The sequence below is a fragment of the Sebastes fasciatus genome, chromosome 10 (assembly GCF_043250625.1).
Source record: "Sebastes fasciatus isolate fSebFas1 chromosome 10, fSebFas1.pri, whole genome shotgun sequence".
Taxonomy (NCBI): Eukaryota; Metazoa; Chordata; class Actinopteri; order Perciformes; family Sebastidae; genus Sebastes; species Sebastes fasciatus.
The window spans coordinates 14,884,208-14,911,997 of record NC_133804.1 but is presented as its reverse complement, the minus strand read 5'-3'; the positions used below and the strand labels follow the sequence as shown (position 1 = coordinate 14,911,997).

Sequence of the window (27,790 nt, the reverse complement as noted above, 5' to 3'; positions counted from 1 at the left end):
ACTGCATCAACAAATGAATGAATTGGAAATACAGCCAGCAGCATTTCACTTCCCCGAGAAAACCATTCCCTGGTCTGCTAAACGAATCAATAAGCGCCAGTGAGCTCTGCACCAATCAGAGAAGAGGAGCGTCATAGGCCCATCAGCCAATAGGAAGCCGAGTAGGATTTAGGCTAGTGCGCCATTTTGCTGCGTCCGCACACAGAGAGCCATCCGGTAAGATGGTCCCCTCGCTTTGTCTGCTCTGACCCGAGTTCAGTCGCTGTTCCTGGGCTTTTTGCTTTGCTTCCGCACCCACCGAAGTCTGGACCACCTGTACTGTAAAAAGCGAATCAGTCAAGCAATGACGACGGGGTGAAAAGCAGGTAGGAAACAGTAGTTTCGCTTGTTTGTTTTGCACTGATTAACAGCTACTGTAACTGCGAGCCGGGCCGTTAGCACGCGAGCTAGCTGCTAGTAGCTTAGGTGTCGCAGCCGGCAATGTTTAAATTAGCACAGATTCAGGTTAAAATGTGTGCATACGCCTTTACAGACTGTATTTTAATGTAATCAACACGTTTACAATTTAACATTCAACACTTTTTTGTGAAAATAATGACTATATTGTATTTAGCTTCAATGCTACATGGCTGCTTTAGGTTGCTGCTAGGTAACGCTGGCTCGCGCCAGAGGGAAGGCCTGCTTGGCATTCTTTTTTGTTGCATGCTCATGCACTGGAGCTTTTTTAATGCACTGTTATTGCATTAGTGCGTTAGGGTGATATGTGGCAGTGCAAATAAGTAGGTGTGAATTAAGTGCAAGCTGCTAAACCTGCTAATGTTAGTGAGCCTGAACTTGGCGTTGCATAGTCAGGAGTTCATATGTGTTGTCAAAACATGGAGGCTGTGCGTTGAGAGGATAAAGAAGTAGAACAAAGCTGTACAAAAAAAAATGCAGGAGGATGCACTGCTTGTAAAAGCGAGTTTGTTTATTTAATTTGCACAATTTAAGATTATACAACATAACAAAAAAATAAATGAATAATATACAGTGTGGAAGACGCAAAAAAAAAAACACTGGGCTTATCTGAAGCCTCCATCTAGATCCAAGATTAATATCAAGAAAACAATAGGACTACATAATAGCGATAACAAACAAGTTATATATAATAACATTAACAATACAGTAAATATATCAAAAAAGACAAGTGTGTGTGTGTTGCGTGGAAGTGTATGGTTAGTGTTTGTGAGGAGGATATTGTTTTAAATATCTATAAAAACTTGCACACTGTTTTATTTATTTTGCACAATTTAAGACTATACAACATAACAACAAAAATAAATGAATAATATACAGTGCAGGAAGAGGCATATCTGAAGCCTCCACCTTTAGAGACTAAATTAATATAAAGAAATAATATGACTACATAATAATGATAACAAACAGTTGTGGGGTCTTTTTCTTCGACTGACTCACAGGATTTTAAATATGTCTGGTAGCTGCTGGCAGGACTGAGTGATGGGACAAGCTAATAGAAGATCTAATCAGCACATTATGATGACGCAAAACGGCACAATAACACAGCCTCCAAATACACGCGCGTAAAACCATGTACGCACAGATTTAATTGGAAATATAACACAAATGCTGTAATCGGGGTGATCGTCAGCATTAATTAACTATAGTCAGTAACTTGCCATTAACTGGAGAAAACATGCCCACATGGTGATACACGCCCTGAGGGATATAATTATGTATAAATTTAGTTATTAATCTTTCTTCAACATATATGTATATTACAATACATTCTCATAGCTATGTTTTGTAAATGCAATTGTTTTGTATAATGAAAAAAAAGATATAAGTATGCAGATTTTTGGTAATTTTCATCTACATCTGCTGTTTGTTTCCCATTTTATTTCCCTGGCCTGTTACATATGAATCAGTGTTTTTGCGGTCTTTATATAATATGTGAATAATTCTTGCATGTCCTTCAGTGGAAAGCCTTGAGTCCTGTGCCAGGCAGCCCGGAATAAAATACACAAACGGTGGAAACTTTAACACAAACTATGGGGATCCAGAAACAGTAGAATTGTAATATCAAATACTGATCAGTACTTAGACAGTAAAAACACAGCCTGCTTGTTTTTAGTTATTATATGGTCATTGTAAAAAGTTTTTACAAACCTAAATCTCTGTAATGCAGATTCCACATTGCACAAAATCTTAATTTACAAGTGTGTTCATCAGGAAACAAATCTTCAATTGTCTCTCCAGGTAAAATGAGTCTGGCTTCTTCTGAATCGCACCTAGACCAAATGTCAGAAAAGGCAGAGGAGGTATGTGTGCAGCTTCTTGGGCATCAACAATGTCTTTTGACCTATGTATGTTTACTATACTGAAAAAAAGAAACTAATCCCTAAATGCATACTTTGTCTGTTTTGTTCTTAATTGTCAAATTATTAAAATAAGTCTTGTATTCTCTTCAGCCTGGTAGCTCATCAGAAACTATGAAGCCTTCCTCCTCTCGCAGTAAGAGGTGAGGAGCAGTTTTCTTAAATGTGGCTGTTATTGTTTTTGTTTGCAGTTGCATATTCTCAAACCAGTTTTCCCAGCCACAGTTGGAAATATTAAAGCTATGTGTCTACTCATTTTAGGAAGTCCGCTACTGTAGCTAAGCACACTGAACTGAAAGAGTCTGACGCCTCAGCCGAGAGTGAAAATGAAGGTGCCACTTCTGACAATCCCTCAGACAATAACACAAGCAGCGTATCTAAAGGTATGAACTATGGTGGTACTTGTTGGTCTTGATCAAGATATTGTCGATGCTAAATAGGATGCTAATTTGAGACTTTTCTGGTTTTGTCTGTCATCAGGCACTTTAGTGATTAGGCCATCGGGGAATGAAAATAAAGGTGCCATGAAGCTCAGAGTGGATTTCAAACCGAAACATACAGGTGACTTAACTTCATTATTTGGGAACTATATATTGTTGGTATGTTGGTGTTCACATGTGCATATAATTTTAATTTAAATTAACTGGATAGCCTGAAAGTAATGCATAATTTAGTGTGTAAGAAAAAAATGAAAGGAAAATGACAATTATTGATTTCTTTTCTCTTTATCACAGATGATACTCTGGAGAAGAAAATAAGCTGCACTGCCTGTGGAAAACAAGTAAACCAGTTTCAGCGCAACTCTGTGTACGAGCATCCGGCGCTCAAAGTACTTATTTGCAAGGTAGGCAAGTTGAAATATACATTTCACATATTTTCATAGCCATTATAGGCAAGTTCCACGCTGACATTTTTCCGTATTTCCATTCTTGATGTATGATCACATTATTTCCTCTTCCTCTAGTCATGCTACAAATATTATACAAGTGATGACATTAACAGAGACTCTGATGGGATGGACGAGCAGTGCAGGTAAGGCATTTTACACAAGACCAACAAAACATTATGGTTTATTGGTTAAACTAAACTCACAAGAAGAAGAAGCATGATAGAAGTAATATTATGAAGTATAACATTGTAGGTTTGGCTAGGGATCTCAAAAGAACATGACATTGCATTGATTCGACCATGATGAATTTTGTATGACATGGAATTCACACGAATGCTTGTTTTCGATTGTGTTCAAAGTGTATGACACTCTTTTGGCTCAGTCCTTATGTTGCACACTTGGACACAAAGTGACTTCCAGGCGTGCATGAGTTTAAAATAAATCTTTACTTCTGGAAACACAGAAACACAGCACATTAGCATTGCGCGGCTACATTCTGCCGATACGTCTGCTGAATGACGCATACCATAAACATTCACATTGGCTATGAACACACAATAAACATAACATGTCTGCTTCCTGTATAATCTTCAAAACACATTCACACTGACCATGTTCTGTACACTCACAACTCATATCCTAGCAGGCCCCTGTTGGCTACACCATAAATGTCCTCATTAGCAAACGGCTAACACTTTAACACACAACATACTTCTCACAGCTTGCAACACTCCGTTATAAACCTCATGTTTACATTACCGCTGGTCCCTTAGTCATACACATTCTTTATACATCTGTGTCGCTACTTTTATACATCTTTTAACTACTTTAGCTCACCTGGAAACACAGAAACACAGCACATTAGCATTGCGCGGCTACATTCTGCCGATACGTCTGCTGAATGACGCTTTCGCGCTCCTGCATCTCACCCAAGGACCCCTTAGCTGCCCGAAGTGCCTGTATGACTTTTACTCTTTATAACCACAGATAATCCTACCAGAATATTAGTTGCCAGTGCACATACACATATCAGATTAAAAATAAAATACATAATATATACATGAGAATGAGAATGGGGGGTGTCCAGTGTCCATCACTATGTCTAACATTACTGTGGGTCCCACACTTATCCAAGTGGCAATCATTTTGAATATATTAGTATCCGTTAAGACCTCATTTGCTTTATGCCCTAAAACTATTTGAACTTTTCCTCTCCAGGTGGTGTGCTGAAGGTGGCAAGCTCATCTGCTGTGACTACTGCAACAACGCCTTCTGCAAGAAGTGCATCCTGCGCAACCTGGGCAGGAAGGAGCTGTCTGTCATTACTGATGAGAACTCAAAGTGGCACTGCTACGTCTGCAGGTCAGAGCCCCTCCAGGATCTGGTCTCCAAATGCCACCGCGTCATGGAAAAACAAGAACTCAAGGATCGAAAACCGGAAAAATGCGAGGAACGTGAGAGCAAGAGACACAAGAACAAAGCAGTCAAAGAGCACAAAGCCGTTGTCAATGGGAAAGAACACACTGAAAGCTCAGGGACCATGACATTCTCCTACAAAAAACTACAGGTTCCCAAAGAACTTATAAAGAAAGCAAAAAAGCTTGTTGAAACTACAACTGGTCTGAACAATACGTTCATCCAGTTCATCCAGCAGGCAGCCGAGGATCAGGGAGATAAGTCTATCAGGTATCGGCATTTGAAAGCCTTCAGGGCCGTGCTTGCTGATTTAAAAAAAGCCCACAGTGCTTTGGAGGCGGCTTTGGGGCCTGAATTCAAAAACATGGAGTTGCAGAATGGTAACGAAGGGCAACATTTAGTGAGAAAAAGCACTAATGTTGTGGCCCTTGTAGAAAATGACCATGTGGATAATGTGGCTGATGCAGTTGAGGAGGCTAATGCAGCAGAGGAGGCTAATGCAGCAGAGGAGGCTGACAGCATAGCGGAGGAGGCTGACAGCATAGCGGAGGAGGCTGACGGCATAGCGGAGGAGGTTGACGGCATAGCGGAGGAGGTTGACGGCATGGCAGAAGAAGCTGATGACGTAGCGGAGGAAGCTGACGACGTAGCGGAGGAAGCTGACGACGTAGCGGAGGAGGCTGACGACGTAGCGGAGGAGGCTGACGGATTAGCGGAGGAGGCTAACGGCGTAGCGGAGGAGGCTGACGGCATAGCGGAGGAGGCTGGCGGTGTAGACGAGGGGGATGACAGCGTAGATGAGGAGGCTGATGAGGTAGACGAAGAGGCTGATGCAGCAGAGGAACCAGAGAAGGAGCAGCTTAATGAGCAGGATGTGGACAATGCTCAAGTGTCAGAAGAAAGTGAAATGAAAGATGGCCAAACAGAAACCGATGTAACCAAAAAAACAATTAAAACTGAAGTATGTGAGGATGAGCTAGTGACGGCTGGTGAAATGTCCCTAGATCATGACATTATGTCTGTGCCTCCTTCGGTTCCCGAAGAGCTTTTTCAGATGGTGGAGAGTCTTGCAGATTCCACCATGCTCTCACAGACTGACACTGATTTGGTCACAGATGCTGATACAAAGTCAAATGGAAACTCAACAGACTCTCAACCCCCCCAGCCCAAGGTGAAGAACCTCATAGTCAAACTGACTCCTGTGCCAGTTGTGACGACGCGTGGGTCAAGGTCCTCCTCATCCAAAAACAGAGAAAAGGCTGGAGAGAAGCAAAAAAAGTGTGAAGAACCTGAGGAGAAAGACGACGATGCTGCTGTAGATGGGACAGACAGTCCTCCACCCAGCCGTCGCTCTAGTAGATTGAAGACCACTCCCTTGAGAAAGCAGGCTGAGAATAAAGGCAAGGAAGAATCCTCTGAGTCAGAGGAAGATAGTAAGGGCAAGGCCAAATCCTCCAAGAAATCCAGTAACACCAAAAAACAGGATGTGAAGGAGACAAAGGATTCAGAGAAGAAGATACTGGATTCTGACTCGGACGAAGTTCCTAATATACTGCTGGAGAAAGCTGCGGCAGGCCACAGTACAGATGAGGAACAGGGAAGTGCTAAAAAGTGTTTATTCAAACTAAAAAACACATCCACACAGGATACAGTGTCCAAACGCAAAAGGAAGTCTGAAAGTTCTGATTCAGACCAGGGGAACAAAAGTAAAAAGACATCCAAGAAGAAGAAGAAACAGCAAGGCTCAGACTCCGCCAACTCCGACTCTGACCAGGAGAAGGAGACAAAGCGTAAAGCATCCACAGCAAAGAGGAGGTCTAGCCGTGTGAAGAAACAAGATGAAGCGAAAGAGGAAGACAAAAGCTCACCTGACAGGAAGGCAGCCAGGCGAAGAAGGTCTTATGAAATTAAGCGCAAGGGAAGGAGCCCCAAAGCAGTCTCCAAGCTGCAGTCGTCCTCCAGTGAGGATGAGGAGGAGCAGCAGGCTGAAGGTGACTCTGGAGAGGACAGCGACGAGCAAAAGATCAAGCCCATTGTGGAGGATAACGTGATGGGAGGAAGCGCAGCTTTCCGTCAATCATCAGGTAATTTGTTCTGGAAGAGAAGCGTGTTAAGTGGCATTCAGCGTTCATGTTCATGTTCAAGCTGTAGATTTCTCTCTGACCAGAGTGACTTTATGGCCAGGATTATATACAGGGTTACAGGAAATAATCAGCTAAACAAAAGATGTAGGCTGGGCTAAGCTAATCTTCTCAGGCTACATCCACACTAATATGTTTTCGTTTTAAAATGCATAACTTTCGCTACATTTATGCCTAGCGTCCACACTCCTCTGGCGACGTTTGAAAACGCTGTTGACTCCGTTTTAGTTTTGAAACTCTGGGGTTGCGTTTTAGTCTGGACAGACAAAAACAAAGACCTTTTGAAAACGATGAAGCAGACACCCACTTTTGTTCGTGACATATCCTTCCCTGATTTGTCACGCCCCAACACTCAAACCTTTTCCGGAAGAAAACAAACCACACCAGCCTCGACCATCAGTGGTTAATTTCAACATGGATAACAAGTTACCAGCATTGCTGACCTTGTTGTCTATGCTAGAAGGTGTCATGCAGTTAAATGCTGCATTTTGAAATGCTACTACTGCCTACAGGCGCAGGAGGCAAGCTATTATTTGAGAGCTTTACATCAATTCCCATGTCCAGCGCTGCTTCCTGTTTACACTGGCACACGCATGCCCAGTGTACGTGAGTGGTCATGTGATATGTGTTTTCAGGTGTGGTAGTATAAACGGAGATAAATTCTGAAAAGGCCTGAAATAATTGTTTGTACGGAGATCGTTTTCAAACGAGAACATATTAGTGTGGATGTAATCTCAGAAAGGAAAAGGGACATTGAGGCTACCAGCAACCAAGATGTGTATTCTGTGTCAGTCCCAGAGGAGAGCGTCTGAGAGACCCAGCTCACAGATATGTCTTGATTTACATAAGATTGCTATTATAATGACAAAAGACCAAAGGGATGATAGTTAAGGTGTGACTCCTCCAACAAAGGTTTCACTCACATAGATCTGTTATTAATGTAAAATAGTTTCCCTCAATACAGAGCTAGGCAGACAATTAAATCAGGATACACAAAGACAATATCAAGATTTATTAAAAAAAAACTATTTTCTTCTACACTTACAAGGCAACTCTTGGCAAGAAAGCAAATAAGCATGTTTTTCAAAATGTCAGATTATTCCTTCAATGACTTGCATGCTCTTGCATAAACATCACGTGTGCTATTTTGTTGTGTAGGGGACGAAGAGGATGATAAAGAGAGAGTCTCTCAGGATTGTGAAGATGATGACGATGATGATCCTGAAAACAGGTACTTGCAAATCAACAAATTGATCAATAGTTATGGCTACATCGTTCAAGGTCCACAGTGAAAGACGTTTTTGTTGTAGTTGCTGTGCTAGTTTTTAGATGGAATTTAAGGATTTAAATTGTCCATCAGGTAGAGCTGTTAAACCTAATATATTAGCTGAGCTCTGACAGCATACTGCAATACTTGACTCACCAAGCCCAGTGCGAAGTCTCGCAGCAGCCTCGCTGAAAAGTGTTGTGTTCTCATTTTAAATACGTCCGAAAATGTCCTTAGGGCAGCATTTCTCTCTGTGAATGTGCTTTTTGTCCATAGCAATGCCAGAGTGTCATGATATTTCTATAGGCTGCCTGTGTTTCCATCAGTTATCCATTTACAATCTCCAAGGAGAAGTTTGATATCACTTTCCTGTAATATTCCAGTTGTCTATTGCTGTGTAGTAGTAGTAAATTGCAGAAAAGAAATTTCTTTGTGTATTTTCTTGTGAGTAAATATGACATTTTCAATTATATTTTAATCAAGGATAATCAATTATTTGTTAATAAGTCCCATGATTCAAAAAAGGTATTTAAAATGTGAGTCTCTATTTGTGAATTCAAACGCATGATTTCTGACATTTTAATTATGTGATTAATGTGAACCTCCCCATTTTCTGTTTGGCTATTTTTCTACTGAAGGATTGCAAAGAAAATGCTTCTCGCCCAAATAAAATCCAACTATTCTTCTGGAGCCGAGAGCTCCTCTGATAATGAAGGAGCAGATAAGGACGAAAAGTCCTCCAAGAAAGTTAAAACTGAGGATGATGACGATGATGAAGATGATCAGCAAGGTAGCATATATGAGCTGGATATAACTAGTTGTAATATAAATAAACCTATTTTATTGTACATAGTCTCAAACTATTTGTTTCTCTCTTTGAAGACGATGATTCAGAAGACTCCAGCTCTGATGTTGAAGTGAAAAAGCGTGGCGGACGCCACAAATTGCTTCGTCATAAACTCTCGCTAAGTGAGGGTGAATCAGGAGAGGAGAAAGCTGAAAGTAAAGACAAGAAGAAGGGGGGCAAGAAGAAGAAAGGTTCATTCAGAATTTTTCATTTGCCCTGTGTGTCATGTCTAACAACATGGGTGCAGATATTCTGAACTCTGATACCGGCGAGTGACTTTTGTTTATCTTTTTTTTGTCTGTGTTTCAGAGGACAGCGATGAATCTTCAGACTCAGACTCAGACTCAGACTTTGAGAAATCAGAATCCAGTGAAGAGTCGGGGATAAGCGAGGAGCTTAGTGAATCGGAGAACGAGGGGAAGCGTCGAAAGACCAGGTTGGAAGAGAGAACTTCAACCAATCAATAATTATTTTTCACTTGCATTAGATCTGGATTGATCTCCTGCTGCTCTTGCTTAGATGGATTCTTTTTTGTGTCTGTAGATCTTCGAAGAAGAAGGATGAGGCGAAACAGAGAAGTTACAAGCAGCAGAAGAAGAAGCGACGCAGGATCAAAGTTCAGGATTCCTCTTCCAGCAATGACAAGGTGTTTAAAATGCAGAGCACTTGGTAGTAGTCCTGAACTGTCCCAAAGTTTCTTTTTTGCTATGGCAGGATTTGCCAGGTGGCGAAGATTGACCCACATAACGTTTACTAGTCAAGTCATGCATGACACATAAAATGTTTTTGAACTTACCCCTGGAGTGTGTTGTGAGGATTATTGAGGGCACAAATTAATCATAGGGTTGCTTGGCTACTGATCATAGGAAGTGAATTTTTTTCCTAACGGCTGAAGATCAGAGGGCTGAACTTAATGTTTATTTCCACAGAGTGGAAAAGAAGATGATGACGACCCAGATGCTGAAGACCGCAAACAACGCAAAAAGATCCGCAAAATCCTGAAGGACGACAAGCTGCGGACAGAGACGAGAGATGCTCTGAAAGAAGAAGAGGATAGGAGGAAACGTATAGCTGAGAGAGAGGCACTCAGGGAGAAACTTCGAGAGGTAAAACTGAAATGTCCTGCTGTTAATCTGAAACACAGGCTATGTGTTCAAAGCCCTGAGCTGTTACATACTAGGGTTGGTTAGTCTCCTGATAATACTGCTTGCCAGGTAAAATGTTCAAGACCTCATTCAGTGCTGTGATACAATTTGAGGATTTTCACCAATTGTTAGAATAGGCAATGACTGACTGAGCAGCGCTGTATCATGTAGGTACTAAAGCAAATAATAGGCACTAAAGCAAATAATAGGCACAAGTGGACGAGACTAGACCACTGTGAGTTAGGCAGACTGATAACAGTCCAGCCTGCTGCTGATCGTTCACTCTGTCCGATCAAACAGTTGGAGAGTCCACTTTGCTTAAAGTAATTCCAAAATGTGCTCATCAAAGTGTGAGAAACGTATGGAGGGCACAAGTCTGATTAGAGGCCCTTGTCTTACACTTCCCATCAGTGTGTGCATAACAGCTCTGGATAAGCTTGGTACAAAATGAACGGGTAGCTTTTTACATGCGTTTGCCAGTAGTGAGGATAAAGTGCACATATTTGGATTGATTTTGTAAAATCAAAGACAAGCGAGCGATTAGTCTCATTATGGTTTCTTCAACTTATATCCAGAAATTCTGTCATGTAGATATGATTGTATCTGGCCAGACCGGTAAAAGTCAGATATTTAGCTGGCGGCCCGCCCAACTAAGTGCAGCTGGTCTAAACAATAATCCATTAACCTTATGGGCTTCACTTAGTTTTATTACACAGATGCAATAATTAAGATACCTATATGTCCCTTTCCACAGTAAATCGTTGTCGATAACCCTTCATTTTAAGTTGAATTTCATTAAAATACAGTTAGGCTCTGGTAGTTGTGCTTTGAACAATTCAATTTAAAATGTATCAATTTAAAACAGTCGACTTTCGCGTTCATTAGTTTAAATCATGAACAGTATATTATGCACTTGTATACAGGGTTCCCACGCAGTATCGAAAAGTATTGGAATTTTAGTCTTTTCCAGTTCTGGATAAGTATTGAAAAAGGAAAAGGGAGTATGGAAAAACATTTCTGTTTCCAGACTATTGCCCCTATTCTGACCAGGCTGACTGCCATTTCTCCCTACTGAGAGTCACTCAGTGCTGACAGTGTACAGTTCCAAAAGGTTTCTTTTCATCATAATGGTGAGAAAGCGAGAGAGAAGTCTAGGAAGAATAGTGACCCAGTTGGTAGAGAATAGCGACTCATATCATTGTTTTCTGTCTCTGTTTTAATTGATGCCTTTTGAAAAGACCAATATATTGGGGTCCTGGGGACCCCAGTCAAAAGCACCCAATGGCAGCCTATGCAGTTTAAGGCTTTTAACTAATAATGTTTTGAGAAGAAATAAGTTAACACTTTGCTACGATGGTTGTTTCTTACAGTAGTTTATTCTTGGGTCCCAGTTTCTAGTCCTTGTATGTTAAATAGGCTGGTAGGATGAGGGTTAAACAGGGATTAAAAAACATGTAAAGGTCTCATAGAAACACAGGGTTAAAGCACACTCCCCTAAACAGAATAGACGGCTCTAGTGAAGCACCACTGAGATAAAAACTCAACATTTTTCATGGTGGGTAAAACCTGAAGTCCATGTTTGTCAACAGATAAGCATAGACTGTTTTGATTGGTAACTGCAGATGTCCATTTTGTCCAGAGCAATTGTCTTAACATTACTATTAAAAATTTAATTTCAAATGAAATGTAATGTTTGCAGTAGTCATACAATGCATTAAAATTAAATGGGATTCAGGCAGTAGTGTTCCAGGCAGAACAGCGGTCAAATATGGTTTGAACATTTTACAGAGGAGTCCGGACATTTTAAAAAAGAAAAAAAAGTTAAAGTATTTTGAAATGGAAAATATGTATAGATAGTGGATGTGATGAACTTGATGAAGCATAGGTGGATCTTTATCAGAAGTTGGTAATAGAAAGTTGAAAGCTGGCCATTATGACACACTTCCAGAATTAGTTACTATATATAATTTTTTCTTTCAGGTAATGTAGGAGCTAAAGTCTACTACTTTAGCTACTGAGGTGATTAGCCCTGGACTGACGCGCTTTTCGCTGTAGATGGTACCTTTAGTTGTCTGTTGGTACCTTTAGTTGTCTGTTGTGCTGTACAAAAGTGATCCTGAGTCCGCTCGTTGGTTTTACAATAATAGTTCATTTATTCCTAATATGGTATTAAGGAAGCAAATCCAGTTACCATAGCAACGAGTAAACGATAATAACACTGCAAACAATTCAGCATCCCTGCGGTCAAAAACCATTTACCCTGGCCAACAACACACCTCCTTACCTATATACCCGTGGCTGGGTCAATCAATTAATACAGTGCCACCTGGTGTTCGTAAAAGTGAATTACAGCCCAACCTCAGTATGTCAGCATCATGTTTTGGCTCTTACACACCGGCCCCTAATTGTTATGGCAGACAGACATAACAATTCAAACAAAATACACAAAAAAGGAGCCAAATGTTACAATACACCAAGTTATGCATTTAAACTTCATGTACCAAACTGAGTTTTGTCACTGGCCTTTCAATTATGGTGGCTTTGGTCTGTCCTGACTGGTTTCCTCTGAATGGTTAGCCTCAGAAGCTTCCAGCTGCTTTCGCAGGCGAATCCTTCCTAACAACCCGACCTTTAACCTGAGGAACCAGGCAACTGATGTCTTGAGCCCTCTCCAGTCAAAAAAGTAGCCAATGAGCTGGACAGTAGGACCATTTTCCTGATGCAGTTGATGTTGAGGTACTGGCTCTGCATAGGTCTTACTGATGAGCGCATTCATGTACCCTGCATACTCCTGGTGCAAGTGTTTGTTATTGAGGAACCTTTTCCTCAAACCCTGGATCCTTTGCTTTTGCCACCACGAAGTTGTTAGGCAGATAGACTTCCTTGCTTTTAAAGGGCAATTTCAAACAATACTTCCCATCCTGAAGTACCGCTGAGTGCTCAACAGTTTCCAGAAACTTGAGGTCTTCTCTGGACCTTTCCTTTTCCTCCTCACTCCTTTCATTGAAGTCGTGGTTGTACTGCTTGGTTAGCATTTCTTCCAGTTTGCACACAGAGATCCGGTTTACATTAGCGGAGGGAAGCCCTGCCTCCAGGGTGCCACTGTTTCCAATCAGCGGCCCATTTACAACCCATCCCAGCACAGTCCTAATGGCATACGGGCCATTCCCGCAGCTGTTGATGACCTCCCAAGGCTCCAATATCTTGGGAGTATTTGTTCCAATCAACAGGTCGACATTTGCCTTGATGCTTGGAATGTGAACTTTTGACAAGTAGGGCCATTTAGCCAGGTCCTCGTGTGTCACCATGCTATCAGTGGTAACTGGCATTTTCTCCTGTGTGAAAACCTCTGGGAGAATATAGAAGTCATCACCATCCAGATCAGAGACCTCCAAACCAGTCAAGGAGTAAGCTGGAACAACTGTTTCTTGACCCATTGTGCGCAACAAGAAGCTGGTTCTTCTGCCTGTAACATTCAGCCTCTGCATTAGATGTTCTGAGCAGAATGTGGCTGAACTACCAGGATCCAAAAAGGCATAAGTTTCAATGATGTGATTTCCTTTGGCAGATTTCACCTTTACAGGGAGAATGGATAGAACACACATCATAGGCCCTCAATACTGCTAGCTTAGCAGTGGATGCAGCTAGTTCAGCTTCCAAGTCAAGCTGCTCTCTTTTCCTCTTCAGCTGCTGTTCTTGCGCCTCCAAAGCTTGTCTTTCTTTTAAAGAGGCCACGCGAGCCATGAGTGCAGCTCTGTCTGCCTCCACCTTTATTCTGGCAGAGGATGTGGTACTGGATTTACCACTGTTCATACTTTTGTGGCTTGAGTGTTTGCTACCAACATTAGAAACACTGTCATCTGGATGAATATCATCCTCAATATTACCCTTTTCATGTGTGTCACCTTCAATGCATGAAACCCACCTTTTTGCCTCAGCAATACACTCATTTGGTGCCAACATTTTTGCATTAAACCATGTTACATGTTTTTCTTTTTCATCACATGGCAACAAAACCAACAGAGATTCATGTATACATTTTGCTTCATCACACACATTAATCAACTCTTCAAGAGCATTTTGTACCTGTTCTTTATCACCCATTTCTTATGTTTGTTACTTTGTTTAGCTTAGCCCTTCTGCTGTCTTGCAACTTTTCCAGTTTATCACCCAGCGCTTTCACGGTGAGCTTTACTACCCGCTTCTCAGCTGGTGTTTCAACACCGCCAGTCTCACTAGCGGTTTGTGCACCAGTCCCGGTAATACGGCTTCGCGACTCTCCATGATGAACAGTCAGTCACTTATCAGTCAATGCAACAAACAGTCAGCGCTGAGTCCAAAGTCCGCCCGCTTCGGCAACCAATGCATTGGCTTTCCGCCCGCATATGTGTGCACACACTTTATATGGTCATTACACAGTGTAGCGCTACAATACCTCCGCGTCGGGCGCCTTGTAGTGATGCCGTGGTCCGATGCTCCACAGCCGGCTTTAGCATTAGCTCCTCCGTAGCTCCTCCGCCCATGGATGGCTGCAGACGTCCTCCAAACGCAGCCGAAATCCACACCGGCAGCTCTCCTCGTCCTCCCGCGTCGCCTCCGTTGAGTTCCAACAGGACAGGTTTTTGACTAATTGTAGGAGCTAAAGTCTACTACTTTAGCTACTGAGGTGATTAGCCCTGGACTGACGCGCTTTTCGCTGTAGATGGTACCTTTAGTTGTCTGTTTGCTGTACAAAAGTGATCCTGAGTCCGCTCGTTGGTTTTACAATAACAGTTCATTTATTCCTAATATGGTATTAAGGAAGCAAGTCCAGTTACCATAGCAACGATTAAACGATAATAACACGGCAAACAATTCAGCGTCCCTGCGGTCAAAAACCATTTACCCTGACGCCAACAACACACCTCCTTACCTATATACCCGTGGCTGGGTCAATCAATTAACACAGTGCCACCTAGTGTTCGTAAAAGTGAATTACATCCCAACCTCAGTATGTCAGCATCATGTTTTGGCTCTTACAGGTAATATTTGATTGATTTTTCTTTCAAAAATGAAACTGACTCCTTTTCTCTCTTCCCTTCTTCAGGTGATTGTGGTGGAGAAAGCTTCCCCGATGGACTGTCCCATCACCACCAAGCTGGTGCTTGATGAGGATGAAGAGACCAAGGAGCCGCTGGTGCAGGTGCACAGGAACCTTGTCACAAAGCTCAAACCTCACCAGGTTGACGGTAAGGACAAAGTGAATTCGGTCCCAAAAACGCGGCTGAGCTGCATATTTAGCCAACATAAGCCTGCATGTGAAACGCAGAGATGCTCTGGACTAATGTTGACCCCTCTAGTTTTGTGTTTTGTTTCAGGGGTGCAGTTCATGTGGGACTGTTGCTGTGAATCTGTGAGGAAGATCGAGAAGTCTTCTGGCTCCGGCTGCATACTCGCCCACTGTATGGGTCTGGGGAAAACTCTGCAGGTATGGAGGAGAGAGTAGCATGCCTGTCTGCGCTGAAAATTACACTAAAGCTGTGCAATATGGAAAAAAAACATGATTTAGGCTTGCCGCGGTAGTCGGTGTTACACGGTGTTTGGGCATACACTGATTACATTACTTACCCACCTGTTGTTTTGCTTTTTTTTTATAGAAATAAAACCAATTTAGTTCATTTTCACGTATCAGCGCCCACGTTCATCAAATAACAAAAACTCTAGTTTGTAAAATTAGTACAGTAAAATGCTAAGCCTGTTATCAATACATAGTTAAAAGTTACAATTATAAACTGAAAGTGAAACTGCTCCATACAGAGTAGCAGGAGTCAGATTTCAAACACCCGGGACGAGAGAGTTGACAGACAAGACGATGGTGGATGATTTTGATATTAAAGCGAAAAGCAATAGCGCCTATTTGGCAATATTTTGGATTTAAACCCAATGCTAATAGGGAACCTGATGTGCGCGCCACAGCAGCATTAGGTGGAAACTTGCGGCCCCTGCGGCGAAAGCTCGACCGGAGAGTTCAGACAAACAGCCGTCCAACAATAAAGATCAAAGTAAGCGCTCTACAGATTTTGTGCGTCATTTTTTCTTGAAAGATGTCCGGTGTAATTGGTAACCCCGGTGTTGTCAAGAGTTTAACTGGTGGGAACATTTCCTGACCATGGCATCTTAAGTGGTAACGTGGAAAAGAACGACAACAATAAGGATGTGTATCCATCCCTCTCCGACAACTTTGTACATGTCGATGTACCTGGAATTCCTTTTCAATTTTAAATTAATGAAACAGAATTAGTTTGTCTGAATTAAAACTGCAATAAACTGAATTGTGAAACGTTATTAATTTCTCACTTTTTCCTTGAAGTACTAAATACAAAATGATTTGAAAGTGTTTGATATGTGGAGGTACTGCTAGTACTGCCAGCCTTGTAACTGTGGCAATTGAAGCCTAATACAACATCTTTTAGGTGTCACAAACCTACGATAGTGCTTGTAAGAACTGTGAAACCTTGATGAGTTCATTAGTGTCTGCAGACCTGTGTGGTGTCACACCGTTAGCCACATTTAACTGCAGTTCTGTTTTTGCCCTGTAGGTGGTGGCATTACTTCACACTTTGCTGCTTTGTGAGAAGCTCGATTTCGCCACAGCACTGGTGGTTTGTCCCCTGAACACCGTCCTTAATTGGCTCAACGAGTTTGAGAAGTGGCAAGTAGGAATGAAGGATGACGAGAGTTTAGAGGTAAGAGTTCCTTATGTAACCTTTCAAGTAGCTCCTATTTGACAGCTGTGCTGTTTTTTTGTGTGCATTTATCACACCTCTGATTTATGTCTTCTTTTTCTGATCAATGTATATTTTGTGTTTTCCAGGTGATTGAGCTGGCCACAGTAAAGAGGCCACAGGACCGAGCATACGCCCTCCAGCGATGGCAAGATACAGGTGGTGTAATGATCATCGGCTACGAGATGTACCGCAACCTGACGCAGGGCAGGAACATCAAGAGCAAGAAGCTCAAAGAGACCTTTCAGAAGACACTGGTAGATCCAGGTACAGTGTTGTGTAATGCCTCTGCGTCTAAACTGCAAGTTAAAGTAAACATACAATTAAAACGTCCCCCTTAGGTATGAGCTCTTTTTAATGAGTGCGTGAATAGAAAACAAATGTAATCACATTTGTTTTACTATTCGGATGGGGGCCACTTCTACTTTTGTCTCAGTCTCAGAGTGGTCTCAGTCTAAACAGTCACATCTTTATTTTATTATTATCATTAATGCAATTTTAAATCACTCCAAGATTATGTTCATTGCTTGTTGGTCCAGCATACAAAATAGTGGTGATGCTAGTAGAAAAGATGAAGGACAGCTGTGAAAGTTTTTCAAGTGATGATTAATTAAAATGTGACCGGTCAGTGTTCAAAAGCATTTTGTTATAATTTTATCGCAAATTCACAGCTTGCATCCGTTATTCATGTGGCATTGGTCAAATTAGTCTCCATTTGATGTTTGCATCTGCATGAGCTTGCTAGCAGTAATGAATTTGAACAGATCACGCGCTTGAACTGACACACATGCACAAAGAACAATATCAGTCTGTTATCAGAAATTGGCAAAGTTAGAATTGGCCTAAAATCTTGGCTTTAAAGCTGAAATGATCATTTGAAGCTTGAAAGAGTGTGAAAGAAGTCCAAAAGACATCACTCTGTTGTTACACAATATATCTCCAGCTGCACTTCCACCTGTAATGAGCCTTTTCCTTTTTTCTCCTTTACTTCCATCAGGTCCAGACATGGTTATCTGTGATGAAGGTCACATCCTGAAGAACGAGGCGTCTGCTGTGTCCAAAGCGATGAATTCTATCAGGACGAGGAGGAGGGTTGTGCTCACTGGAACGCCTCTGCAAAACAACCTTGTTGAATGTGAGACTGCCGGGTTATATTGCTGACATCAGACCAAGATTGTGTGTGGATGTATCTAAAACTTGTGATCTTTGTCTCCCTACCAGACCACTGCATGGTGAACTTCATCAAGGAGAACCTGCTTGGGTCAGTAAAGGAGTTCAGGAACCGCTTCATTAACCCCATTCAGAATGGTCAGTGTGCCGACTCCACGTTACAAGATGTCCGGATCATGAAGAAGAGGGCTCACATCCTCTATGAGATGCTGGCCGGCTGTGTCCAGGTAAAAAACAAAACTGTCCAGAACAATTGACTCCTGTTCTCTTTGACATCCTTCTATTTGCCTCTTAAAAAGATTGATTTATTTCTGCTTCTTCCCACAGAGGAAAGATTACACTGCGCTCACCAAGTTCCTGCCTCCTAAACATGAGTATGTGTTGTCAATCAGAGTGACTCCGATCCAGTGTAAACTCTACAGATACTACCTGGAGCACTTCACAGGTGAGAACCACGCTTTAATGAACAGGGTGTTGAGAAGGGCAGTGCCACTTGCTGGCAAGGTTCAAGCTACTCTGATCTTTTTGGGTGTTAGGAGTAGAAGGACCTCTAGGGGCTGCTAGCAGGGCCTTTACAGTGTCCGCTCTGATTGCCCAGACAGGGATTTAGCCTAGTCTTAGACTAGAACAAAATTCAATCGAGAATTCCACTGGAAAACATGTGTAGTCTAGGACTAGGCTAAATCCTTTTGCAGGAGTCTTGTTTCTCTTGAAAGTGCTCTCTTGACTGGCTGTCTTTTACTCAGACAAGGGTTTTTGATAAATGGAAGGCCTTTCTGGTCTCACTTTTTCGTGCTGCTTTAAGTCGTTTAGTGGACTTTCCTCTGAGAATGTGGCCAGGATGTGTATGTGTGTATGTGTGTGTGTGTGTGTGTGTGTGTGTGTGTAAGAAAGAGTGGCAGCTGGCAGAGTGCCGCAGGCAGGGTTTAAGCCCAGTTTCCCACGTCTCCCTAATGAAGAGCTCTGGGAGAGAGGGAACAGAGGGTGGGGGGTAAAAGGGGGGAATGTGGGGGCATAAAGGAAAGGGAAAGAAATTTAGAGCGAGGAGGGGCCAGAGGTTTTACACCAAAAGCGAAAACAAAGAACAGGAGAGCCGGTATGTAAGAAGAGGAGTGATGGGGAGGGGGTGGTGGTATGTGCTGTGGCTCATTAGGCCAGGTTGTCCATAGGGCACAGTGCAGAAGTTGTGACTATGACTCTAGACCTCCACAGTGGTGTTTTTGGACCCAAGACCACCAGTCAATCTGCAGGGGAGGGGTGGCTGCGAACATTCCCTCCTTTTGCTGCTGCTTATGTAAAAGCTACCATAACTTCTGACCTCCCTGGGTCAATGCAGGCCAACACACTGAGCAGTTGCAACATAAACATTTCAGCAGCTGCCACTCACTTAAGTTTATAAATCCGCTGGTTGAACAGATAAGACTAGACAAGTATTGCTGTCAAAAGAATGGCTGACACTCGCTGCTTGATATGATTTGTTTTGTGTAAATATTAATAACGTTACTCCAGTTTGTCCATAGTCAGGCGGTTAGGGGCAGACATCAATGTTCAAGTATTGTTGCACTACATTTTCTACACAAGTCTGTATGTATGAAGAGATTGAGGGCCCTCTGTCAAATTCATAATACATTCATAGATCCATCTTCCTCTCCACTCTCTTTCCCTTGTGTGCAGGTGTGGGGAATGCTGTGGAGGGGGGCCGGGGCCGCGCAGGGACCAAACTCTTCCAGGATTTCCAGGTGCTCAGCAGAATCTGGACCCATCCCTGGTGCCTTCATCTGGACTACATCAGTAAAGAAAACAGGGTAGGGCTGGGGAAGACGAGACTAAACCACACTAACTCAAAAACTGGGAATACTTTAGCGCAAATCACACACACTGCAGGAAAACAATAGAAACGTAGTGCTGACAGGTCATGCACCACGGGAGAACAACACACATATTGCCACTGCGGCAACATTTTTACCGTATGCATCATTTCTGTTACCCACGATCCAGCTCTCAGCGTTTGTCTGACCTATATCATCTCACAGACTCAAATGAGTGCACTCTCTTGCAGGGTTTCTTTGACGAGGACAGTATGGAAGAGTTCATCGCTTCAGAAACGGAAGAATCCTCCATGAGTATGACCTCTGAGGACGAGAAGTCAAAAAAGTAAAATAAAATTTCACTTTCATTTCCCCCTTGTTGTTCATTCATACAGAGACGACCTCATTTAACTGCCCTTCTCTCTTGCATCTGTTACTCTTGCTGACCCCGTCTCCTCCACCGTTCCTCCTTCCTAATAGGAAAAAGAAGCAAGGGAAGGGAAAAAAGAGAGAATCTGATGACTCGGACAGTGATGACGTGGAGGTCATCAAGGAGTGGAACACCAGCTCTCGGGGCAAAAACGGAGAAGGTCGAAACAGACCAGAACCTGTAGTAGAAGAAAGTAAGTTTGTTATACATATGGGAGCATTATGGGTAGTTGGCTGGGTATTAGAGGTACCAGAACTGCATGTACGGGAATATCCTGGGTGTTTTGTTGGAAGTTAGAAGTTGGAAAAAATATGCTGACTTCAGGGACTAGTTTTATCTGACGTCAATAAACACTGTAATTTTTTTAATTGTTAATTGAATGTACATTCAGTGTTTGTGACTCAGGCTGGTTAAAGGGGATCATGTCAACTTTAAAACAGTTCTGGTCTGTGTCCATTAATGGCACCCCTGAGGCAAGAAAACGCCGTTTGAGTGTGGCCTAAAGAAAAACAATAATCAGGGTAAAATTTAAATTTTATTTGGATTTGCGATGCTGTAGAGGTCAGTATATTATAAACATCCTTGTGTTATTACATCTGTAATGTCATTTTAAAATGCATGAATAAGTTCACCCAAAAGTCAACAAAAAAACAAAACGGCAAGTCTTAAAGGGACTATTTGTAAGATTCAGAAATGCTGCTTAACAGCGACACCTGTGGCCTTGAAATCAACCAAAGTCAGCGTCGAGCTCGCTCTACATAGACATGAACGAGCATCACTCAAAACAGTGAGGCGACAGACGTCAGCTAAAACCACAATATCACTCTATATTTCACCTGCTTGGCAGTAATGTTAGCTGACTAGACGGAGGTCTCTCCATGAATCACTGCTGATCTTAGTGTTGGCTTTTCCTGCTCAGCGCAGGCTTCAGCAGCGGGGCTCCGCAACGAGTTACGTTATCGCCTCCATTCGCCGCCGGCAGCCAAAGACACCGGCACCCTGTCGGTAACGAGACGATAACGTAACTCGTTGAGGAGCCCCGTCACTTCACAAGACACGGAAAACCTCTGTTGGTCTGGAGGAGCTGCAGCATTTATTTCTGCACAAACGTTCACTAGATATTCTCAGAGCTAAACTAACTCTCCTGCAGTGTGTAGTGAGCGTGCCTTCACGTCTAGAGGTGGAGTGAGACAGCGAGGACGCGCGCGCTGTCTGAGTGAAGGAGAGCAGGCAGCGGAGACGAGGCTCCGGCCACAAGCGAGCGAGCATATGCGCCGACCCGCTACATTTATACGCTTAAAAAGTTACAAACAGTCCCTTTAAGAACTTGATTGAAATTTAAGGGAATTTAATTTATGACATTCTTGTTGCACATACTGCCGCTGTAGTGTAGCAGAGGAACATGTAATAGTGAAGTTCTGTAATGTAAGCGTGATGTCTTTTGTTACTTTTTGTTGCTTTGAGACTGCACCAACTGCATGAAGACTAATCAGTGACTTATCTGTGTATCACAAACAGCTCGGCCCGCTAGCTCACCCACAGGGAGTCCCACTCATGACTGGCACAGGGAGTTTGTCGTTGACGCTGACGGTGAGATCCTGGAGCATTCTGGAAAGATGATGCTCCTCTTTGAGATCCTGCGCATGGCAGAGGAAGTAGATGAAAAAGTGTAAGTGTGTCTGTGTGCAAATAAAATCTTGCACATAGAACACCTTTCTTTCACGTTGTCTGTTATGCAGTTGGTTTGCAGTCTTACTGGAAAGTGACACTGGTGCATCTTCTGTCCTCATCCATCTTCAGGTTGGTGTTTAGTCAGTCTCTCATCTCTCTGGACCTGATCGAGGATTTCCTGGAGCTGGCTTGCAGAGCTAAAGATGATGAAAAAGTCTCTCCATACAAAGGTAAGTTTCTTTAGGGTAGTCTGACGGGGCCTCTAATTCAAAAAGTTCTCATTGTACTCATTCGACATGCCTGTCAATGTGTTAACCTCACTTCACTGAATGATCCTACTGTTGCCTATGATCAGCTTCTCTCTTAATGTTATGATTTGAAAGGCTGCTTTTGGTTTCATGATGTGCTAAAATCACAGAGCAATGTTTAATATTATAAGCCAGGCAGTTACTGACTTATGGAGCTTGAGAAGCCCAGTTGTCTGTCTCACGGTTCATTTTTGTGGTTTTACACTGTAGTCTTTGAACTGACTAAACTGTGTGTGAGATATTAAAAAAAATGTTAACATTACCTTTGGAGAAGGCTGAAGTATTTTCATATGGAGATGCAGGTTTCACACTCGTAAGACAGCCTGCATGCAACATGTATTTTTGTACAAGCTGGTGTGCCTATTACCCTTAAACACACACGCACACACACCGCCGCTGGTGTAAGGTCATGTTCCTAATTAAACTTCGGCAGCTGTTTTTACTTTCATTTTGAAAATGATTAGACCTTGACTTTTTATTCCACAAAAAAATGTTTGCTCAAGGGTTTGTAATTTGTAATGAAAAGATCACAGTGCCGTAATTGGAAACATACTGAAATGTTGGTTATGAAGGCTTGTAGGGGGTTGGCCATCTTGAAGGCTAAACACGGCTGGCCTCTAACCAACACAACCATCTATCTGCTATCTGCTAATACCCAAACTAAGTCCTTTTTTACAAGGAAAAGGCCTAGTTGGTGGTGACATGTGGGTTTTTGAAGGTTTTGTGGAGTGTAGATGTTGAATAGTCATAGCAGATTTCTTAACTGTAACATGTCTGTAAAGGTGATGGCAAGTGGTTCAGGAACATTGACTACTATCGTCTGGATGGCTCCACCAACGCCCTCACCAGGAAGAAGTGGGCTGAAGAGTTTAATGACACCACTAACATAAGGTAATATACCTTTTTTTTCAAACAACATAGAACGACAAGACCAAATTACCAAACATTTTGAATATCACTGATGTTTAAAATGTAAATGGTTCTATAGTGCATTTCAAACTCCTCTCTCTTTCCCCCGCTCTCTTTCCCAGAGGTCGTTTGTTCCTCATTTCAACGCGAGCTGGCTCTCTTGGCATCAACCTAGTTGCAGCCAACAGGGTCATCATCTTTGACGCCTCCTGGAACCCGTCCTACGACATCCAGAGTATCTTCAGGGTCTACCGCTTTGGCCAGATCAGGACCGTCTTTGTTTACAGATTCCTGGCCCAGGTGAGCTTATCAAACTGTTTTGGTACTCTCTGTAAGTAATAGGGGTGGGAATCACCCACAAAGAATCAATGTAGTTGCTTCGTTTGAGTCTATGCAGAGGTATACGGAAATGTATTGTTGCAGTCAGAGTAACGTGACGTCATATCCGTTCTGTATCCGTCACTCAATACAAACAGTGGCCGGCTATAGTGAGCAGAAACCGGCAGATAAGACTGGGTCGACATGGATATGACCTGCACCCTCGCATTTTAAATCTAAAGTGGTGAACACTACCTATACAGTAAAGTATGGAGACACTTTGGATTTCACACATTGCCAGGAAAAGCAGAACTAGAAATCATGGCTAAAGCTGCATGCTAACTCTGTCATGGACAGGAAGCGCTATTGTATTGCGGCAGCCATCACTCGCATCTCTGTGGTCAAATCGGCCGACGCTACAACTGTAGAGCACCCATATACTGACAAATATGTTAAATGCATTCAAACGGCCTCGATGGAGCCAATCATGGAAGTATAAAGAGAACGGAGCTGACGGGAGAGCTAGCCGCAGACTTGGCGAAGTTACCAGAAGTATACACACGTGACAACGTCCAGTTTTCAAAATAAGGTGTTAACAAAGGGAACTGTATATACAAAATACATATATGGATTATTATATTCACCAGAAGTATAAAACATGACGTCCCTTATAAATTAAAAAGAAAATACCACTAATTTGTGAGGGAAATGTCTTTATTCTTTGATTTTTGGGTTGCTGGAGAAAAAATGATATAGTTGACTTCAGGACATCTCTGACTACATACATGCTGAAAATCAAACATTTTACTGTGTTAATTTAGATATTTTCCAAAGTAAAAGTCCCCAGAAGTGTATGATTTAACATTTTCCCATGGTCTAGTGTTAAAGAAGTTAATATAGAATCGCAGAACTTGTAAAACTTGCAATACAAATCGAATCGGCACCCGAGCATTATGATGGTATCGAATCAGGAGATAGGTGTAGTGTCCCAACCCGAGTAAGTAAAGCTGTAATTGTTCTTTCTTGGCTGTCTTCTCATTTCATTCTCTTCTTCCAGGGTACAATGGAGGAGAAGATTTATGACCGGCAGGTAACCAAACAGTCTCTGTCATACCGGGTGGTGGACCAGCAGCAGATTGAGAGGCACTTTACAGGTGTAGAGCTGGCAGAGCTCTACACCTTTGAGCCGGAAATGCTGGATGATCCCTCAGGGAAGAAGAGCAAGAAAGCCACGCCCTTGCTTCCTAAGGTAAACATGCCCACATGTATAAACTTAAATTGTTCAAATATGCTTCTATGTTGGACCAAGCCTATTTTTTAAAATAACATTTTGAATAAATCATACATCTTACTGGGCTTTGACGAACCGTTGACTGTGATTTCATGGTTTTCTTTAGACTGATCCCCAAAGGAAATGCAGCAAAGCAGGCTGAAACCTATTAACAGTAGTAAAAAAATTTCCTTCAACAAACATGGCACAGAATGCCAGTTTAAATGCCAAGCTTGTTTTTCCAAAGTTGCACCAAGTAATATGTTCTTCCTTTTGAAGTTTAGCACTTCAGTGATAAACTGTTATTTAGACGGAATGCCAGCTTGTATCCTGCTTGGCCTTTCCGGGATCTTTCTATTTCTTCTCGCTTCCTTTCATAATCCCGCGCTCGCCTTTTCTCCCCTTAATGCAGGTGCTGTGTCACTATTTGGGCCCCCTGGGGTTTAATAAGAACACACAGCCCTTACATGGGCCATCCAACCCCGCACAGCTGCACAGATTTGTGTGTTTACTGCTATTTACTAAATAGTCTTCTCATTGCAACACTGCTTCTGCTATAAACCTGCACTCCTCTTTTCTTCATTAATTCCCTGCTGTCTTTTACTTCTCTGTTGATCTTTGAATTACTCCCATCCTTTCCCACTCCTTCCCTTTTTGCAGTCTCTGGGTTTATTCAGATCATCTTAAGTGGTTTTACCTCTTTGTTTTGGTTCGACCTGGGTAACTCTGCAGAAATCTGTAAACAGAATGGATAAAAGAAACACTGTATATCCAACTCGCTTGCTCTTTCACTGGACAGTCGAGAGGCCTTTCAGAGCACCTTGATGGAAAAATCTGTTTTCCATTTACACGGTCAAAAGATCTTTTATCGCTATTCCCTTCATGGGTATTAACAGGTAGGAGCGCCGCATGAATCCACTCAGCCAGCAGCTGATATCATTGCTCTCACCTTCCATATTCCTCTAAACCAGGAGTAGCCTACTTGCAGTGCAGCGGAGCACAGTTGGAGATTTCAAGAGGAAAGATGTGTTCATTGAGCCGCGGCCTGTTAGATGTGTATGATCTTTTAATGAGCCCAGTGACATTTATGTGACACAGTATTAAGAGACGGAGAGGCTGACAAGCTCTTTAATAAGCTGACCTGTTTTGGCCAGGGGGTTAACTATGATGTGGCAGCAGGACTGCAGTATTACGGAAGGAATTTGCCGTCTGGAATGATGTGAAGATGAGTCAGACACCCTCCATCACTTTCAGCCAACAACGCTTTGCACAGAAGGAGAGAATGATTCGAGCCACGGCAGAGGGAGTTTTCTACTTCTTCTTCTAAACTCTTCACACTAGGAAGTGCCGTTTTCTCGGCCAGAGAGGGCATATTGCTTTAAAACTAGGGTCACAGTGGCAATGTTGGATAGTTGTGCTTAAGAAGCACTTATTTGTGGTCTCATCTTTTGCTTGTGTAAAGCCTTGTAGTAGGGAAAACACTCCCTGAATAGTTGTCTTTTCTCTGCCATCACTCCCATCTACCTCCTCTCTGTTCTCTTTGTGTGCTACCTGCCAATACCTTGCCATGGTTACTTCTGCACCATCCTCAGCTCGTATCCTACCTTTATCCACACTTTCCTTACCTATGTCCTTACTCCTTACTGATGTCCTCACTCTCTTCCCCGTCCACCATTACCCCATCCCATCTTTTCCCTGCCATCTTCGCAACCATCTGTTGCCCCGACTCGCCACTCTGCCTCCAAATGTTCAAAGCGAGCTCAGTAAAGTTGTTTTTCTTTTTCTCCCTCTGGCCTGCCCTGCATGATGAAGGGTCATTATTTAAACCCCTCTCTTAAAGATGTCTCTGCGCTCTTCAGAGAAACTAATTGGAGACAAAGGAAGCGGGAGCACTTCCTCCTAATGACAAAGAAGGTCCCTGCAGCCCAGACATGAGATTTTGACTCCCCACCCATCCTGAGACATGTCACCTATTTCCTGTTCATCACACTCGTCTCTTCCATCTAACATGCAACCACTTGTAAAATGAGGAGTGAAGTTTTTGGACAATTTTCATACAACGCCGCAGGGTTCTCTGTAAACGTTGCTGCATTGTGCACGGTCGGTCAAGCTGGCAGGCTGTGGGCGTACCTCACTGTATGTGCTCTCAGCAGGTGATGGCTGCAGTGGTCATTAGGCTCTGTCAGGTACACTGAAAGGCTGTGGGGAGGCTGCACTCGAACCACAGTGTAGACTGGAGCAGACTGGAGCAATAAGCCACACCATGCTTGTCTCATTAGGGGTAGGAAGTCACTTTGACCTTAAAGGAAAATCCCCCCTTGAATACTTTAAGCATTATATATCACAAGTCAGTGATGTTCAGTGGATTACAGGGGTTATTTTGTGCTGAAAGTTTTGTAAATTCGTTTTCTGGTGTACCCACTCTCCGCTTGCCCAGTCTATATCTACTTGGGTAAGTGGTTTCTCATACTTCCCAGAATGCTTTTTGCCAGCTTTCAGAAAACATGCCTGAGCTTGTTGCGTTGCAGGTGGAGAGAACACTAATGATAGTAAAAGCAAGAGGCCGTGTTGTTGCAGGTGAGGAAAAAGCGAGAGCCATGGCCCTCGTTTGCAGCTTTCTGGTCTGTTGAGACTACTCTCTGTGGAAATAGTGGTGTTTCTGCCTCTTACGCAAAGAGGCAGTTGTTTTTACTGTTTGTTACTGATTATATTAGGCTAGGCTGTGGTGTTTTATTGTCAGTGAGCAGGAAAAGGTTTAAACAAACCACCAGCTAATAAAATGGGCTTAGAAATCCACAGAACACGAACGATACCTGTTTTTAAAACTGTGTTTTACTGAAGCCATACGAAGATGGCCTAAATTTTGCCAGGTCTTAAGGCGGCAGTATACTTCAGAATTGTGTCAGATGATCCAACAGCTTCTGAAACCCCCTCCTCCCGCACTTTTCCGACATTGGAATTGGGGGTCTGTGTCCGGCTCATTTCTGTAATTTCTCTGAAACCGACAATCTGACATTCACACCCACTTCACGCCATAATTGGCCAGCTGTGCAGAGGTGAGA

The 27,790-nt window shown here is 42.7% G+C and overlaps 1 protein-coding gene across 5 annotated transcripts in view; it reads left to right on the top strand.

Annotated features, from left to right (window-relative positions):
* The first annotated feature begins 170 nt into the window (after positions 1-170).
* Positions 171-27,790, top strand: part of atrx (ATRX chromatin remodeler) — a 41,816-nt gene continuing 14,196 nt past the window's right edge. For 2 of the 5 annotated variants that reach the window (XM_074648391.1, XM_074648395.1), the window contains exons 1-29: positions 171-365; positions 2,257-2,318; positions 2,469-2,518; positions 2,637-2,758; positions 2,856-2,936; positions 3,110-3,219; positions 3,340-3,407; positions 4,483-6,764; positions 7,980-8,052; positions 8,727-8,878; positions 8,971-9,126; positions 9,245-9,371; positions 9,479-9,581; positions 9,865-10,041; positions 15,167-15,308; positions 15,438-15,547; positions 16,659-16,805; positions 16,934-17,111; positions 17,842-17,979; positions 18,066-18,241; positions 18,342-18,459; positions 19,689-19,819; positions 20,074-20,168; positions 20,303-20,445; positions 21,771-21,921; positions 22,053-22,153; positions 23,014-23,122; positions 23,263-23,440; positions 24,516-24,707. In XM_074648391.1, coding sequence (XP_074504492.1) covers positions 2,262-2,318; positions 2,469-2,518; positions 2,637-2,758; positions 2,856-2,936; positions 3,110-3,219; positions 3,340-3,407; positions 4,483-6,764; positions 7,980-8,052; positions 8,727-8,878; positions 8,971-9,126; positions 9,245-9,371; positions 9,479-9,581; positions 9,865-10,041; positions 15,167-15,308; positions 15,438-15,547; positions 16,659-16,805; positions 16,934-17,111; positions 17,842-17,979; positions 18,066-18,241; positions 18,342-18,459; positions 19,689-19,819; positions 20,074-20,168; positions 20,303-20,445; positions 21,771-21,921; positions 22,053-22,153; positions 23,014-23,122; positions 23,263-23,440; positions 24,516-24,707 — 5,667 coding nt within the window. In that variant the 5' untranslated portion in view covers positions 171-365; positions 2,257-2,261. The remainder of the gene's footprint in view (positions 366-2,256; positions 2,319-2,468; positions 2,519-2,636; positions 2,759-2,855; positions 2,937-3,109; positions 3,220-3,339; positions 3,408-4,482; positions 6,765-7,979; positions 8,053-8,726; positions 8,879-8,970; positions 9,127-9,244; positions 9,372-9,478; positions 9,582-9,864; positions 10,042-15,166; positions 15,309-15,437; positions 15,548-16,658; positions 16,806-16,933; positions 17,112-17,841; positions 17,980-18,065; positions 18,242-18,341; positions 18,460-19,688; positions 19,820-20,073; positions 20,169-20,302; positions 20,446-21,770; positions 21,922-22,052; positions 22,154-23,013; positions 23,123-23,262; positions 23,441-24,515; positions 24,708-27,790) is intronic. The other 3 variants (XM_074648392.1, XM_074648393.1, XM_074648394.1) reach the window with 3 other exon arrangements.